Source organism: Mus caroli, unplaced genomic scaffold (genome assembly GCF_978045245.1).
Source record: "Mus caroli unplaced genomic scaffold, Mus_caroli_1 scaffold_6, whole genome shotgun sequence".
NCBI lineage: Eukaryota > Metazoa > Chordata > Mammalia > Rodentia > Muridae > Mus > Mus caroli.
The window spans coordinates 92,353,193-92,370,688 of NW_028227261.1; the positions used below are offsets into that span (position 1 = coordinate 92,353,193).

Genomic DNA, 17,496 nt, shown 5'->3' on the forward strand with positions numbered 1-17,496 from the left:
TTCCCGATCAATAGCAAGTTAGGTTTGGGGGCCATGTCCCTGTAATTCCAACACAGAGAGGCAGAGTCGGGAGGATTATGGGTGCTGTGCAGGCCTGGACTAGATGGTGAGAGCCTGTCACCTCTCAGCAGCTTTCTGCTGAGATCCTTCCTTGATTGGATAGAAGCTCCTCTGTTAACTTGGAACGTGCTGGGAATGAAGCTACTCTGGCCAGTGCAGTCATGCCTGTTGCTATGTGCGCAGTTCTGACCAGCAGCTGTTGTTCTGTCTCATGGTCTGAACTGAATTTGTCTACTCCTGAGGTCTGTGGACTTCAGTGTAATTGTGTGTGCTCATGCACGTGCGTGGGTGCGTATGCGTGTGCATGTATAGAGGGGAGAGAGTATGGAGGAGATAGAGACTACCTTAGAGAATAATGTATGGCTATGGGAAGGCCCATCCTGAGGACAGTGAGGGATTTTAAGTAGCAAAGTGTCATGTCACTACTGAGCTTTATAAGTTCCCTGCCACAGGGGTCAGTACAGAGGCCAAGGGGTAGAGGCCACAAAGGATGCCTCAACAGGGGAAAGGTTTCCCTGGACTCAGGAAAGGAGGGGCATTTTTAAAAGAAGAGCCGTTGTGGTGGCATGTTGCTGTGCTGGTGTACCGTGGGGCTTGGTGGTCATTAAGCCTGGGGGTGTGCTGAGGAAGGCAGACCTGAAGGACTCGGATGGCTGTTCAGCTGATTGCTGGTTCTTTAGTGGGGCCAGGATCGAATCCGCAGAGAAAGATGAGCTGCAGTCTCCAGTAAACCTCAGGCAACTAAAGTGTTAAAAGTCAGGAAGCTCAAGAGCCTGACAGATCCAGCCAGAGGACAGATGACACCCCAGGCTGTGTTCCAGGTCCCAGGCTAGGAAGCCAAGCTGGGATTAACCAGTTGCTGTGAGCTCTTGCTCTCCTACAGCTACCACAGCCCCTGGGCTTTGCCTTGGAAACCCCAGCAAGCATCTCCCTGGGGATCACCAAGGAGACCCAAGCTCAGTGCACACACTGCTTGCTTGGACATGACCAGAGGGAGGTCCCTAAGCCTTCCTGAGCAGTCAGCACACAGGTCATGTTTGCAGGGAGCACCAAGAGTCCAGGGATCCTGAGGGGAGTCCCCAGCCTGGGTACCTCACACAGAATGGCTGCAGAGCCCACCTCAGCCCGAACGATGGTCATGCCAAGGCCAGCCTCCAGTGGTGCTCCCTACGTGCGGTCTGTTTCTGGGCATTGGTTGGTTTGTCCGAGGCAGTGCTAGAAAAGCCCGTAGGACTCTAAGAGCTAGTGAAGCAGGGGCGTAGCAGGCCAGAATAGGCCATTTACTTCCTTTGGATAGGAGGTGGACCTGTGTCCAGCAGGCAGCTTTGCTGACACCTTTATCTTCCAGCCTGCTTGCTCCACAGCACCCAGAAGTGTGTGGGTTTGTCTACCCTAGAACCCTCGGCTCTCTCCCTCCTGAAGCCTGAATTGCGGAGTGCTCCCCAGCATCTGATGTGTCCGGGGTTATGGAGTGGGATGCTAATCTTGCCTGCCTGTGGGTCAGGGCCTGGGAGGCAAAAACAGGACGCAAGTGTCTTCCGCTGGGAATAACCACAGACTGTAAGAATATCTGCAGGAATAGGAGCAGAGAGCCCTGCTCAGACCGTTACAGCTTCTGAAAGGAGGTGGGAAGGCAGGGCAGCCCTGTGTGTTAGGGTCTTGCTATGGAACCCAGGCTGGCCTGGAACTCATGGTAATCCTCCTGCCTCGGCTTCCAAACCCGATTCAGTGTTGTGTAGTCACTGTCTTGAGAGGCTGAGCCCGTATGCTAAGAGAGTCACCCTCATAGGTAGGTTACCCAGATGTGCTTGTGGAGTATGAACTCAGAAAGATGTCAAGGCTGTTACTGGACTGTACAGCCCCATCTTGTGTCTGCAGACACAAGCCACCCCACCCAGGAAACGCTGGCGTCCCGATAGCTCTGTTCGTTGCTCAAATGATCTCGTTTCTGTCTCTTCGCCACTCCAGCCAGGCCATCAAGGATCTGCAGGCGGAGGTGTCACGGCTCCGCCTTCAACTGGAGGACAGCCTGCACCGGCCACACCCAGACGGCCCAGCCTGTGTAGCTTCTGCTTTCAACCACTCCACCCAGACCCAGGAAAAGCTGGGTTCCTCACCCTCCTGGGGCCCCCACTATGGCAGGTAGAAGCCCCACCCCAACCCCTACCTCTGTTCCCTATAGCGTTAGCCAGTCTCTGGCTCTCTGGGCACAGGGACTCAGACACTACACTCTCCCCTTCCCCCAGCATGGCCACTGGTCCATTCTCAGGCTTTTCTTCTCACGTGTATTTAGTTTATGGCAGGGTGCACATATGCCAGGGCCATATGTGGAGGCTGCCTCCAAAACCTCATCCGGTGACGTCCTATCTCTCTTCCATGTTGCTAGTAAATCCACAGAGAGGCTGTCTGGGGAGCCTAATGGTGTAGAGCCAGCTGAGCCAATGGGAAGACGTCGAGCCAGGTCCTCTTCGGTGCCTCGGGATATACCCAGACTGTACCTAAGTAAGTGACCAGAGAGCAGAGACCAGGGCTGTTTTCTAGGGATCCTCCTCAGTGTGTTTGCTCTGTGGTCTGAGAACCTAGAAAAGCCCTGGAGAGATCTTCTGTATGTATGTTTGACGCTATTGTTGTGCTCTGGAACAAAGCACATCTCTAGTCCTAGCCATGTAGACTCTGCCGTTTCCATGAGGGTTGGGACTGGGGGCTTTGTGTAGATGGTCACCAGCCTCCATTGCAAATGGGACACCGCAGTGGAGAGTGCAAGTTCCTCACTGGCAGAGCAGAGCCATGGAGTTTGTCCCTGGCCAGGCTGTCACCTGCTCTGAGGAGATAAAGTGACAGCAGACTACATAGAAATAGCAGCGTCTACCTCTTGGGGTTGCTGCCCAGGCATGTGATAGCCACAGGCTCCGGGCTGAGATTCAGGAGGTGCCCTTGGTCCCCTGAAAAGACTCAAGATCAACAGCCCAGGCATCGCCCTGAGCCCTGCCCTCCACATGAGCCCCTCACCTGCCCCCTCTGAGGCTCCACTCCCACCACAGGTTCTGAATCGGAGTCGCCTGCCCCTCAGCTCTCATCTGAGAAGAGCAGGACCTTTGAGGAGCACCCCCAGGCTGCACAGTGGGAGACAAGACCACAAAGCAGCTCAAAGCGGAGGGAAAGAGTCTCCTTCCGGGGTCAATACACAGGTGAGCTTGTGCACACGCTCAAGCATAGAGCCCCATCCTCAGCCCTTGGCTGATACTTACCGTGTGTGTGTGTGTGTGTGTGTGTGTGTGTGTGTGTGTGTGTGTGTGTACATGTATAAATATGTTTGTGTGTGTGGGCATGTGGTGCATGTGCTTGTGTGTCCTCATACGTCTGCTGTCTTTTTTGATCACTCCCCACTTTATTTACTGAGGTAGTGTCTTCGTCTTGGTCTCTATTGCTGTGATGAAACACCATGACCAAGGAGCAAGTTAGGGAAGAAAGGCTGTTCATCCCCCAAAAAAGGATGAAAGGAAGGAAGTCAGGGCAGGAGCTCACACAGGGCAAGATCCAGGAGGCAGGAGCTGATGCAGAGGCCATGGAGGGTGCTGCTTACTGGCTTGCTCCTTGTGGCTTGCTCAGCCTGCTTCTTATAGACCCAGGACCACCAGCCCAGGGATGGCAGCACCCACCGTGGCCTGGGCCCTCCCCCATCACTCACTAATGGTGAAGATGTCTCACTTGTAGCATGATCTTATAGAGGAATTTCCTCAGTTGAGTCTCCTTCCTCTCTGATGACTTTAGCTCAAGTCAAATTGACACAAAACCAATCAGCCACTACAGGCAAGATCTCTGACTGAACCTGAATCTAACCAATTCGTGTAGTTCAGGTGACTGTCTTGCCCTGGGTGTCCATCTCTCCCGCAGACCCCCTGCCTCCTGAGTGGTTGGATTCTAGGTGGTCACTGTACCCACCCACCTTTTATGGGAGTGCTAAGGATACAAGCTGGTCTAAATATATGGGTGTTGTAAGGACTTTATCCACTGAGTCATCTCCAGCCTCAGCCCTTGGGTTTTTTGTTTTTGTTTTTTGTTGTTGTTGGGTTTTTTATTTGCTTGTTTGTTTTCACCTCTGTCCAGTGGAATTTCAGGAGCTCAAGACCATGCTGGGATCAGCCAGATACCTTGTAGCATTGAGAGCTTTCCATTGGCTGTCCAATATAGATCCGTTCTGTCCTTGACACGGTTCCAGAAATTGGCCTTTTGATGTCCCCATTTCCAGCTGTTTAGCGCTCAAGGAGAGACGCTCCTGATCACTCAACTGAGCCTGGGGCAAGGAAGGGACAGTGACTCCTGACTCATGACACTAGTCATGACACTTCTGCCTCACCAGCTTCCACATCCTGCCTCTGCTGCATGCCCCGTCACTTCCACACACAAGAACTGGCAGCTGCTTCTAGAAGCAGAAATGCAACAAGGAGCCAGGAGAGGGCAGTAGCAGACAGGCATCTGTTTGCACTCTGTGTGCACACATGTGTGCAGTGGGTATATCTGTGGGGTCTGCTTTCACATGTGCACAGGAGATAGGCAGAGAACAACTAGTAAAACCACTGAAAGAGAAGAGAGACAATGAAACCAGTCCCCAGGTCACACAGGTCTGGACACTGATCTTTCTGGATTCTTCTCCAGGCCAGGAGTACCACATTCTATCCCCAAAGGCCATCCTGAAGGACAGTGGCACACCGTCCTGTCCCCGCTGCCAGCCCATTAGGACCCAGGACACAGGTAAGAGACAGCATTTTGTTCAGTGGAGTCTCTCCCCATTGAGAAGTTTTATTAGAGCTGAACATAGACTTTTTTATGAGAGGAGAGTAACTTGCTCAAAGGCACACAGTTTACAAGTGATAGAGCCAATATTTGAACTTAGATCTTTATGCTCCAGAGCATTGGCACCTCCCTACCATGGATCCATGTCCTGACAGACTTTCCAATTCACTCATTCACTCTCTTGCTCAGTGCCCACCAGTATTGTCTCCAAGGAGCCAGCATCAAAGCAGAGTGGTCAGGGCCAACACAGACCAAGGCTGTGGGCGGTTCCCAGAGGATGTGCTGGCCAAGAGTGGCCTGGAAAGCAAGTGGACAAGTCTGATGCTCAGGCAGGGACCACAGTGGATATCTGAAATATTCCTTTGACCTTTCACTGACCCAGATTTCCCTCTTCTGGACTCCCATGAATACACTGAGGCTGTCTCAAAGTGGGCTTGTCATCTGGAGGGCCTGGGCCTTCCCTTGGCAAAGTACTGCCTTGTGGAGCCTCTGTTTCCTCTGCTATAGAGGGGATATGGGGAGAGTGGCTAGCCCAGTGAGCTGCTAGGCACTGTGGAGTGATAAATTAAGTCATTAGTGGCTAGTGTGTGGTCAGTGCCTGCTTACCCCTTCATGGTTACTGTGCAGTGTCCTCCATCAGGCAGCCTGGGTGGTCTCTGCAGGGGACCCAGGTCTGATCATAGAGTGTCAGTCATTGTTTGCAGACCTTCCCCACTCCCTCTCTCTCTTCCCTTGCAGGCAGTGCTGCCTCTAGAGACTCCAAACGGGGCTCATCTGCCGCTGACACCCTCCGCTGTGCCCTGTGTGGGGAAGTCAAGTCCTCTGCAGAAGCAGATGGCTCCAGCTCAGGCCCCTCTGGTAGGAATGAGCGCTCAGCATCTTTCTCCAGCCATAGGGCTTGGCCAGACCTTGGGGATGCTGTAAGCTCTGCTAGAGCAAAATAAATGGAACAGAGGCTCAACATCCCAGAGGGATGCCCTCCCTAGGGTGGTCCTCCACTGCCCATCAGCCACAAGTACAGGGGTGGCTGGCTGACCCACCATGCTTGGCTGCGTCCGCCCACATCCTCACGCCATGTCTCTGTGTTCTTCCTTCCCTTGCAGAGAAGAACACCCCCAAAAGGCCTTCCACCCCCATCCTCAAACGGAAGAACAGGCAGACGGGCTCACCAATACGAATGGCCCCTGGACTCTGGTACCTGGCTGCTGCGCCCCCAGCCCCAGCCCCACCGGCTTTGGCCTACATCTCCTCAGCTCCCATTATGCCTTATCTACCACCCACTGTGTGAGTCCCCCTTCCAGCTGCCCCATGCTACCTGGGTATCTGCAAAAAAAAAAAAAAAAAAAAAACCAGCATTCTTACATCATGTCAGGATGCTGTGAGCCAGGGGTAGTGTCTTCCTGTAATGTAACCATATGGAAAATGGAATATAAGACTGACATTCTTGTAGTCACTCAACAAACTCTCATGGGACAGGCTTCTGGGTGCTGGGGGACCCGGTGGTGAACTAGACTAGCAAGAGGGCCCTGTCTCTGGAGTTACAGCTTCTTGAGGACCTACCTAGGAACCATAAGCCATCTTTCTCTCCTAATGAGTAAGCCTTATTAATAAGGTGTGTGTGTGTGTGTGTGTGTGTGTGTGCGCACGCGTGTGCGCGCGCGTGCACGTGTGTTTAAAGTAAGCATAGTTTCTGTTCCTTCTCCCTTCTTTTTTTCAATCAATTCTCATTATTGGGATTGTTTTGGATTTAGGAGAATTGAGTGCACACTACACAGGTCTCCCATGCACTGCCCCTTCCCCACGGCCCATTCCCATGGCTGTGTTCATATGCAAACCCGGCACTAGGAGAAAACCAACTCGAATGCTTTAGTATTAGCAGAAGCTTGCTCTTTTCCTCTAGCATGCTTGTTTTAGGCCTGATGCCCTTTCTATTCCAGAGCACCATCCAGGATCCCCTACATTTCGTTGGCAACTTGGGCTCCTCTTGGTGGTGGCAGCTGCTCCATACTACCCTGTCTCTGTGACTTTGGCATGCAGGGGCACCAGCTAGATGGATTTGGTCTTAAGCATCACTTACCAAAAGGTGGAAAGTGGGCATGGCAGCCTGGTGACATTTCAGGAATTGGCTGTACCAGAATCCCCTCCCTTATGAGTACTATGGCTGAAGCAGAGGACTGTTTCTTTAAGCCTCAGTTTCTCTATCTGTTCAATGAGGAAGTGGCTCTGCTAGGTCCTGATGTGTGAGGATTAAGTGACACACTGTCAGACCCCACTGGGATATTTGTGGAGTCTGTCTTGTGACTCCAGGAAGTGTCATGACTGACTAAATGGAACCTTAGCCATACCCCCAAGCCCCTTTCTAGTCTTAGCCTCAGTTTCCTCCACTGTAAAGTGGGCCTGTTGGGCTGCAGTGTTACCAATAGACAGCCTCTGGGATTAATGGGGTGGTAGTTGGCTCTGTAGCAGCTGATGCCAGCAGAAGAGAAGCCCAAGGCACCAGCAGGCATGAGGGGCCAGGCCTGAGGTACATTTTCTTCTGCCTTCTTGCTTGAGTCCTGGTGGGTCCAGACCCTGGCTCACGTGGTATGGACACCTGCCCACATTTCCTGTCCTTGGGCAGGAGAGGTTTGATGTCCTTTAGCAACCCTATGGGAGCCTCAGCATTCTCTACTGTTCTCAAAGCAAATCTTTACAATCTGGGCCTGGGGGGGAGCTCACCACGGTGTGGTGGCCCCAAGGAAGGGACAATTGAGTGGACAGCACTTAGAATGACTTTGGGCTCATCACTTTGTCTCTCTGGCCTGTTTCTTCTTCTGAGAAACAGATACTCGAGATGATTAGATGAATATATGGGAAGCCATGGCTTCATCAAACCTTCAGGTCTTGTTAGAACAAACCATACCTTGGTTTTCTTCTGTCTGAGCAGCAGGACTAAGCTTGCACCGTGGCTGAACCAGCAATCGCAGTGGTGCTGTGCTGCCACCTGCTGGCAAGATGCAGCCCTGCAGCTGACTGAGGCTCTCTAATCCAGTGCCTTCAGGGAAGGCTTGGATCAAGCTGGCCCTCCTATGAGCTGCAAGGATGGAAGCCACAGAGAGCCCAGGTTCTCCCTCAACGAGGGGGGTCTGAGCAGCTCTGCTACCCCCAGGAAGCCCAGTCGTTCATTTTGGCACCTTCCATCAGTACCTGCCATCTGCAGATTAGAGAATGTTCCAGATACTGACTTCTATTGCAGCCCCAGAGTGTACACGTAAGGGGGTCTGATTGCTATGTCAGAGGCTGGTATGAACTAGTCATGCCTACACCTGCTCCAGGGCAAGCACTCACACATATACTCTCCTTCATCCCTCCCAAGTTTGTTTCTCCACACTGGCCTTGGACAGGAGAGGAAAGAGCAGGGTGTACAGTAGACATAGAACCCATAGCTGGTGGCTTTGCCTGACCCTTGCCAGATCGTATGTTCTTCCTTCTCTCCCCAGGTACTATGCAGCCCCAGCACCTACCTCAGCCCAGACAGCTTCCCCGCAGCCTGCTCGGGGACCTCGAGGACCTCGGAGAACCCGGCACTCAGTCCAACTGGGTCTGAATGACCTGGAGGAGCTGCAGGCCGCACTCAGAGAGGCTGCACAGGCTGCTGAGAACGTTCGCTCCACCACCCGCCAGCTGAGCCGCTCCCTGTCTGCGGACCTGCGCCATGCTCGTAGCCTGCGAGGCTCCTGCCTTTTCTGACTCCCTGGAGACTCTGAGACTAAGTAGGCAGGCAGTCGCTGTTGTTTCCCACTCAACAGTCTCCTGGTACCACTGATGGCTGGAAGATGTCACGTTCCCTTCCCCAGGAGTGCCACCTGATTTATGTGGCATATTTAAAATGGAGAGACATTAGCCTGGTCAGGAGTGGATGAATGTCTGGGGGCCAGCTCTGTCTAACAGGTGTAGTGATCATGGCTCCCTCTGTCGAGTCAGAGTCGCTGAGACTCCTCCTGCCGATGTGCTTCTGCAGCTAATAATGTGGCTCTTACTGGACAGAATGTCTTTACACGGGGGAGCTAACTTGGGCTTGGACCCGTCTCAGAAGGCCAGAGAGGAAAAGAAAAGTCTAGGGTCTCTGAAGCATTTTGGGCACTGCCTGTGATAGCTACTCTGAGGCAGGCATTGTCAGGGAGAAGAACTAGTTGGGGAGTTTGTTCCTAGTAACTAGTGGGCAGGGGTAGTACTTGGGGACCCGTTAATGTCTTGGGGCTGAGGCCTCATATGACACACACCCAGCTCTTGTGTGGTTACAGAAGTTTTTCCCATGAGCTCACAGGGTGGAAGCTGCTCATGTAGGCCAGGAAGCACCCAGCAGCCTCAGACACACCCACTATGTCTTTGGCATCCACTTAGGACCAAGCTACTTTGCCAGGCCCTGGTCTGAAGCTGAGAGACCAGGCTGGTACCTGTTTCCCTGTCCCATAGCAGAGTGACCTCAACATTTCGGGGATGTGTGTGTGTGTGTGTGTGTGTGTGTGTGTGTGTGTGTGTGTGTTATCACAGATTGTTTATATATTGGAGGCATTTTTTAAAAATCTATTTTTGTTATAAAACAAATGAAGGAAAATAAATAATGAACTTAAAAACGGGCAAAGAAATCCCCAAAGCTTCCTGTGGCTGTGCTGTGTATCCAGAGCCTGTGGATTCTAAGGGCGAGGGTGCAGGCAGGGAGTGGACACCAGCTAAGGTCTCCCCCAGGGTACTTGCTGCATACCATTCCAGAGTCTGCCCAACCTTCTGCTCACATCTGCCTCCCCTGCTTCTCCTGTCCTTTGCCTGCAGAGGCCAGATGAGCAAGGCCTGTGTGAATTCTCAGATCAGAAACAGTGGGAGACACTCAGCAGGAAGTGTGTGACAAAACCCCAGGCCAGAGTCTCCTTCCAGAGACTTCCATAGCACCCTATGCCTGTGGCCAGCTTGACTCTGGGCATGCGTGTGGCCATGACTGTGATTCACTCTGCCCCAGTGCATTGACAGACAGAGCAGGGCGCTGCATCCGGTGCCTTTCCTGGTTCTGTGACAAAATAACTGAAAAAAGCTAATGATGGTGGGCTCATAGGTGAGGAGGGACACAGTCCACCATGACACACTGCATCCAGTCGGGTCAGCCATAAGCTTAGCAGGCAGAGATGATTTGTGGGTGCTCAGATTGTTTTCTGCTTTTGGTCAAGTGGGGGATCCCACCCCGAGGAATGTCACTGCCTACAGTCAGGGTGGTGGCTCTCTCTGGAAATGTCCTCACAGACACACATGGAGTACATTCCCTAGGGGACTGCCAATCCAGTCAAGTGTAAAGATGATCTCAGACCCTGTCTTTGCCACAGAGTGGACTGTGCCTCAGGAACTCCGGTCACAATTGTGCAATCGATGTCAGCTGGCCTCTAGGGAAGCAGTGTCATCTCACAGTGTCCCCCATTGGCACCCTGAGGAGTCTTCATGGGGACATCCAGATCCTCTAGCTGAGGCCTAAGTCTACCATGTCGCCTAGCCTTGGCCTTTTATACTGTGACCCTGTTAGCATTGACATGAACCTTCCTCCCTCCCCAGTCACCTCCCTTCCAGTGATTAGAGTGGCCCCTCTGAAGTGAAGGCCCTGTGACAGTAACTGTGCACCTTTGTTCCCCTCCCCCTCTCACTGCTGCTTGGGTCTCCTGCCTTGTGTTCCCCAACTGTGCCCTCAAGTGTTTGATGATTCTAGCAAGAGCATCAGGTTCTGACAGTACTTTCTAGCCTGACTCAGATGCCCCTTCTAGGAAGCCCTCTTAGATTCCCTGGGCAGGGCTTCTTGGACTTAGCTAAGGCTCCACTCAGGACTCTCCACGAAGGGAGGGAGGGAGGGAGGAAAAGGAAGGGAACAAAGAAATGATATTGACTGTGTCAGCAAACCTTTATTGTTGCAGAGACAGAATCAAAGTGCACAGGAGGGGGTGGGGTTTGGTGAGCCTGGGGACAGCCCATGGAGTTCAGAGAGCTGAGTTCATGCCTGGCCTTCCTCAGGATCTTTCTTGGTCTCCTTCTCCAGCTCAAGCTGCTTCTTCTCCTGCTGACCACACTTATCCTGGAAGATATCAGGGAGGAGAGCAGAGTGAGTAAGCCAGGGCTGGTGGCACACACCAGGGTTGGGGAATACTGAGGCAGGAGGATTGCTACGAGTTGCAGCAGGGTAGCCTGGGCTGCAAGGTTAGATGCAAAAACAAAACAAAATAGAACAAACAAGCAGAACAAAAAACCTGGCAAAATATGTAAGCTCTGAAGTCGATCATCAGAGTCCGTGAGAAAATGGCTGGAGTGGACTCTGCCCACAGTTGTCCTCTGACATCCACATACAACTTATGACAAGCTTGTACACACACACACACACACACACACACTAGCTATGAGCACATTTCTAAAGGGGGGACACACAGAGGTTGGCCAGAAAGGGCAGGGTTGTGTCAGCAAGCTGTACCTTGGCTCCCCTGCAGAGACAGGACTGTTGTTCTCAGCCTTCCTAATGATGGGAAGCTTTAACACGGTTTCTTGTGTTGTGGTGACCCCCAACCAGGTTTTCATTGCTCCTTCATAACTGTGATTAGGCTACTGTTATAAATCTTAAGTATGTGACATGCAGGACATCTGACATACAGGTTGAGACCCATCCTTGAGAACCACTAGTCTAGGGTAAGTCGTTCCTCATCTCTGAGCTCCGGCTTATTCACCCCATTGAATGCAAACAGAATACTGCAAACGGGAGGCATTTTCTGAATACTTGTGTCCACAGGTGCAGGGTGAGTCTACTGGCCCCACTGGTTGGGGGGGGGGTGGTGAGGAAGTCATGCTGTGAAATGGCTAAATGGCAGTGTCTGTATGCAGGCACCTCCCCCGGGGAATCCTGGGGCTGGTGATGCCAGGAAAGGCTCAGGTGACCAGAGAATGGAGTCACAAAAGTATTGCGTATCTTGAACTACATGCAAGCTGATTGGTTGATCCCATGGCTTTACCAGGGTGAAAGCCAAAGCTGATTTGGCCTCTCCTTCAGCACAAGGTTAGACAGAATATCAAGAGGTTTCTGCATGGGTCATCCCCGCCTATGATCGGGCTTGTTGGAGTTGGGGTGGCATGGAAACTTCAATCACGACTCCTGCTTGGATAGGCAGTGAATATGAAGGGAGAAACCTGGCACCCTGGCACTGGCTGTTCCCTCAGTGACCCCTCCTGGTCTTCTCTTATCCTCCACCAGCTTTCCAGGATCTCCTACTTAACCTCACCCATCTGAGGCTCACTGCCCATCTAGGATCTCTGTGAATCTCAGCTCTCACAGTAGGCAGGAGAGTTCTTAACAGCAAGATACCTGCCTCGCTGAGCTGCCTTAACCAGAGGCTTGCCCTCTCTGAGCCTCTAGAGTCACTGACAATGGGAGCACTGCTGGGGTGGTAACATACAGCCTCCTCATTTACCTTTTTCCAGTCGACAAATATGATTTCTGATTCATCCATGCCCACGTGTTTGACAGCCTTCTGGAATACTTCCCGCAGCTCCGGGGTGATATCTGGCCTTTTGGCTGCAATGGAGAATGTATCCAGGATTGTGCTGGGTAACGGTCCAGCAGATGGGAAGCCAGGTAGGGATGTGGGATGTGGGTGGACGATCAAGAGTAAGGCCAGTGGAGCTGGGGACCAGGTCTGGGAGGACCCTACCATTGAGGGACAGTCCCCGTTTCTTCTCATCCTTCAGGTCAAAGGCAAGCATGAAGGCCCCATGTTTCCTCAGCACTATCAGGTCTGCAAAGATTTTTACTCCTCCTACTGCAGGATGAAGGGCTTTGTGAGTCACTAGAATGATGCTGTGGTCCCCATCCCCAAGGGGAAGAAGCAAATAGCTATGGGCAAGTGCCTGGGGCTCCCTGTGGCTGCCATGTGCTCAGCCTCTGTTGGATGCAAGCCTCACTTCCCATTCTTTATAAGTATGGAATGGCTGGGCCCTTGGTGGTGTGGTGGTGGGGCATAGTTAACACTTCCCCTTAAACATCAAAACATCTGCTTAGGGACAATTAAAACTTAAGAGTATGTAATCTGGCCCACCAGTATTCAGTTGCCCTCCCCCCATTCTGTCCCTAGTGACCTGGGGATTTGGCTGAAGTCACTGGTTTCCCAACCCATGGGTTACCCCTCTGAGCTCACAAGGGGTCATAAAGAATGGTCAAAGCAAGTCTGTCCTGGCAGCTGGACTCCAGTGTGAAATCTCCTTCCACTTCCAAGCCTCAGAGAGTGACTTCACAGACCTAACTCCCCTGTTCTGCTGCCCTCTTGTACCCTTGCAATACGCTCCCAGAAAGCCGTGAGTTCACACCCTTACCATACTTGGAGAGGGTCCCATTCTCTCTCTGGATTCCTAGATGTGTAGAGTTATAGACACAGTGGTCATCTCTAAAAAGCAAAGAGAGAGTGGACAACTGATGGAGAGGTGAACTGACTAAACCGGGGTGGGGAGTGGGCAAGGGGCAGGTAGACAAGAAAGCTGTCCCCATTCCAGAAGGTGGGTGGGGAGGCCAGGCAGATCCAGTTTGCTCAGGTCTCTAGGCATCTGGGAATGGATACCAGGGCCAAGGTGGGCTGGCTGTTACAAGGACTCACATGGTGTGATACTCTCGAAGCTCCATCGTGTCATTTATCAAGTTGGGGGTAATGTTAAAAAATACCATCTGCATCTTTTGAATTTCCTGCCGGTAATCAGGGTTTAGGACAGCCGCACCAATGAAAAACCATTTGTCAGAGAGCTGGGGAGAAGCAGGCACACAGATGAGCAGGGCTTGTAGTATGAACATTGGCAGTCAGCTGTGCTGTGGGGCAAGCAAACAATGGCTTCTGAACCAAACCTGGGAAGACTGAAGCTCCAATGGGCAACTCAAAAACCAGCCATCCTACTGCTCTGTCCCCTGCTGAGAGACCTCAGTGATGCTTCTGGGTTTGGAGGCAGGGGGATGCCACCAGGGTCTCCAGGAGAGGAAAGGGCAGTACCAGGAGTCCAGAGATGAGCACAGACATCAGGGATGGGAAAGCCCAGAAGAAAGAGTATCCTCCTTAAGTGCTCACGTCCAAGCCCTGGAGCTTCAGTTGCCATTGGGCTTTTATAACAGAATGTGGGGAGGGCATGGGACTGCAGCCAGGGCCTCTAGAGCCCTGGCACAATCTCCCCAGCACTTGGGAAATGTCTTGCGCAAAATGTTCCCTCAAGCCAGCTTTGTGCAGCTCCCTCAGCCAGCCGGCCCCGACACAGGCTCCTGACCTACACCAGAGTGGCTGATTCATGGTCAAGGTGGATACTGGGCTAGCCTGATAATACTTAGATCCCAGTCATGGGTCCCATATCTGTCTTACTTACCCAGCTCAGGGTCTCATTGGTGATAGGTTCGCCTATAGTGATGTTGACATGTTCTGGGTTCTGAGCTTCCAACAGCGGCAGGAGGCTCAACATGACAAGAATCATGTGCAGTGCCATGCTTAGGACACTCAGAGGCACCAGAGCTTGGAAGAGATAATTGGTGGATGGAGGGTGCAGTGGCTTTTATAACAGAATGTGGGGAGGGCATGGGACTGCAGCCAGGGCCTCTAGAGCCCTGGCACAATCTCCCCAGCACTTGGGAAATGTCTTGCGCAAAATGTTCCCTCAAGCCAGCTTTGTGCAGCTCCCTCAGCCAGCCGGCCCCGACACAGGCTCCTGACCTACACCAGAGTGGCTGATTCATGGTCAAGGTGGATACTGGGCTAGCCTGATAATACTTAGATCCCAGTCATGGGTCCCATATCTGTCTTATCCCATGAAGCTGCCTAGCAGGAGTGAGACCTATTCTATTTATCACCCCAAGGGGACTATGAAGGGGTCCCTGGTCAGGGTTCATAGTGAACTTAGAAGTCACTTAGGGGCTCAAGTTAAGGTCCAAGGACAAAGATGGATTAGTTTCCAAAGGAGTGTGATGTTCCTGGGGACCCCTACGCAGCCTAGAGGCAGCCAAATGCCCAAAAAAGAGGGATGAATCTGAGTTGAAAATGTAGTGCAGCAAAGCTCCCTGTATCTACAGCAGGAAAGGATCTGTCTAGAATAGTGTGTGCCCAATCCAGGGTCTGTGCACAGCAACCAGTCAATATCTGGTTCTGGTTCCTGCTTGATAGATATAGCCTGATTTTTGTCTACATAATGAACACTCTCGAAATGTATTGCTAGGGACAGGCCTGGTGACTCTCACTGAGGCTCGGAGTCATTGCTAGGAGCTTGAGATCACCGTGAGCTCTTTCAAAACATCAAAAGCACCAAACATATGAGAACACGCTCACAGTTGAGTAATCTACTTCCTGTGTCCTCCACAATTTCTCATGTTTCTGTGTATTCAGGGTTTTTGTTTTAATGATAAATAATTGTCATTCACTTACTGTGTTCTAATTTCACGAGAACCTTCTTTTATCCTGTGGCATTTTGTACTTTATGCTTCCCCTCTTTATAAGTGTCAGAGCAACATATTGCCTTTAAAAATTAGTCTACCAACAGAAAGGAAAACAAAACATGAGTCACCTCCAGTATCATGTGTGTAAATGTTTCTAATGGCATTATTCAAAGTAGCCACAAACTCCAAGCTCTTAAGTGCCTACCACCAGGAAAATGAGAAATGGGTTGTGACATTTCATGCAAGCATGGTGTTGCTTAGCAACGGAGAGAAATGAACGACTGATAGATTTGACCATACAAATGCAGCTCGACAACATTATTGCCAGCAGATCGCCCAGAGGTGGGGTTGTGTGAGCCTGTTTACAGGGCGTTCTAGAGGATCCAGACTAATTGTAATGATATTAATCAAGTCAGTGACAGTGATCACCTAGGGCAAAAGGAAGGGGCCACAGATGGTCCTGAGAGCCCCCTGCCGTGGAGTGGGCTGTACAGGGCCTAGGAGAACTTGCTGAGCTGGAGACGCAAAACATATGTGTTTTGTTGTATTTATACAGTCTTAAGAAAGTTTCTCTCTTCCCAGAGGAGAAACAGCATAACCATGAGGAGCCCAAAAGCACCAATGATATATGTTCTGTCCCAAGTTAGCAGTGCGCCAGAAGTCATAATCTCTCTGTTTGTGCCTCTTTGTCACTGTTATGTCTCTTACACACAGGCGCACACGTACACGTGCACATAAACATATTTGCACACACTGGCAGATATAAATATCTATTTTTGTTATAAAAGCAAATGACGGAAAATAATAAACTTAAGAAACGGATTAGATATCCCCAAAGCTTCCTGTGGCTGTGCTGTGCATCCAGAGCCTGTGGATTCTAAGGGCGAGGGTGCAGGCAGGGAGTGGACACCAGCTAAGGTCTCCCCAGGGTACTTGCTGCATACCATTCCAGAGTCTGCCCAGGCTTCTGCTCACATCTGCCTCCCCTGCTTCTCCTGTCCTTTGCCTGCAGAGGCCAGATGAGCAAGGCCTGTGTGAATTCCCAGGCCAGAAACAGTGGGAGACACTCAGCAGGAAGTGTGTGACAAAGCCCCAGGCCAGAGTCTCCTTCCAGAGACTTCCATGGCACCCTATGCCTGTGGCCAGCTTGACTCTGGGCATGCGTGTGGCCACGACTGTGATTCGCTCTGCCCCAGTGCATTGACAGACAGAGCAGGGCGCTGCATCCGGTGCCTTTCCTGGTTCTGTGACAAAATAACTGAAAAAAGCTAATGATGGTGGGCTCATAGGTGAGGAGGGACACAGTCCACCATGACACACTGCATCCAGTCGGGACAGCCATAAGCTTAGCAGGCAGAGATGATCTGTGGGTGCTCAGCTTGTTTTCTGCTTTTGGTTAAGTGGGGGACCCCAGCCCGAGGAATGTCTCTGCCTACAGTCAGGGTGGCGGCTCTCTGGAAATTTCCTCATAGACACACACAGTACATCCCCTAGGGGACTGCTAATCCAGTCAAGTATAAAGATAATCTCAGACCCTGTCTTTGCCACCAAGTGGACTGTGCCTCAGGAACTCCGGTCACAATTGTGCAATCGATGTCAGCTGGCCTCTAGGGAAGCAGTGTCATCTCACAGTGTCCCCCATGGGCACCCTGAGTAGTCTTCATGGAGACTTCCAGGCCCTTTAACCAAGGCCTAAGTATACCAAGTCACCTAGCCTTAGCCTTTTAAAGCTTGAAAGCATTTAAAGCATTTACATGAACCCTCCTGTCTCCCAAGTCACCTGTCTTGTAGTGATTAGAGTGGCACTTCTGAAGTGAAGGCACCTGTGACAGGAACTGGACACCTGCGTTCCCCACACCTTCTCACTGTTGTTTGGGACTCCTGCCTTGTCTTCCCCATCCATGCCCTAAAGTGTTTGGGGATTCTAGCAAGAACATCGGGTTCTGTCAGTTCATTCTACCCTGATTCAGATGCCCCTTCCAGGAAGCCCTCTCAGATTCCCTGGGCAGGGTTTATTGGACTTAGCTAAGGCTCCACTCAAGACTCTCCACGAAGGGAGGGAGGGAGGGAGGGAGGAAAAAGAAGGGAGCAAAGAAATGATATTGACAGTGTCAGCAAACCTTTATTCTTACAGAAACAGAATCAAAGTGCACAGGAGGGGGTAGGGTGTGGTGCACATGGGGGACAGCCCAAGG

At 51.6% G+C, this 17,496-nt stretch overlaps 2 protein-coding genes across 2 annotated transcripts in view; one reads left to right on the forward strand and one right to left on the reverse strand.

Moving 5' to 3' along the window:
- Nucleotides 1-9,155, forward strand: part of Akna (AT-hook transcription factor) — a 36,670-nt gene extending 27,515 nt beyond the window's left edge. The window contains exons 16-22 of the mRNA XM_021159892.3: nt 2,029-2,202; nt 2,447-2,562; nt 3,102-3,248; nt 4,717-4,812; nt 5,593-5,712; nt 5,958-6,138; nt 8,334-9,155. Of these exons, the coding sequence (XP_021015551.1) occupies nt 2,029-2,202; nt 2,447-2,562; nt 3,102-3,248; nt 4,717-4,812; nt 5,593-5,712; nt 5,958-6,138; nt 8,334-8,583 (1,084 nt within the window). The 3' untranslated portion in view covers nt 8,584-9,155. The remainder of the gene's footprint in view (nt 1-2,028; nt 2,203-2,446; nt 2,563-3,101; nt 3,249-4,716; nt 4,813-5,592; nt 5,713-5,957; nt 6,139-8,333) is intronic.
- A 1,597-nt stretch (nt 9,156-10,752) lies between these two features.
- LOC110292667 (alpha-1-acid glycoprotein 1) lies at nt 10,753-14,411 on the reverse strand. Its single transcript, XM_085839248.1, has 6 exons — nt 14,245-14,411; nt 13,497-13,639; nt 13,219-13,289; nt 12,561-12,668; nt 12,321-12,424; nt 10,753-10,942 (listed from the first exon to the last, which is right to left on the reverse strand). The coding sequence occupies exons 1-6, from the start codon at nt 14,359-14,361 to the stop codon at nt 10,862-10,864; spliced, it is 624 nt and encodes a 207-aa protein (XP_085695374.1). The 5' UTR covers nt 14,362-14,411; the 3' UTR covers nt 10,753-10,861.
- Between the last annotated feature and the right edge of the window lie 3,085 nt (nt 14,412-17,496).

Excerpts from the sequence above, each read along its gene's own strand:
- LOC110292667 (XM_085839248.1), bottom strand. The coding sequence starts at position 14,361 with ATGGCACTGCACATGATTCTTGTCATGTTGAGCCTCCTGCCGCTGTTG. Across the intron at positions 13,640-14,244 it reads CCAATGAGACCCTGAGCTGG|CTCTCTGACAAATGGTTTTT; the intron begins GTAAGTAAGACA and ends GCTTCTCCCCAG. Across the intron at positions 13,290-13,496 it reads CTTCGAGAGTATCACACCAT|AGATGACCACTGTGTCTATA; the intron begins GTGAGTCCTTGT and ends TTTGCTTTTTAG.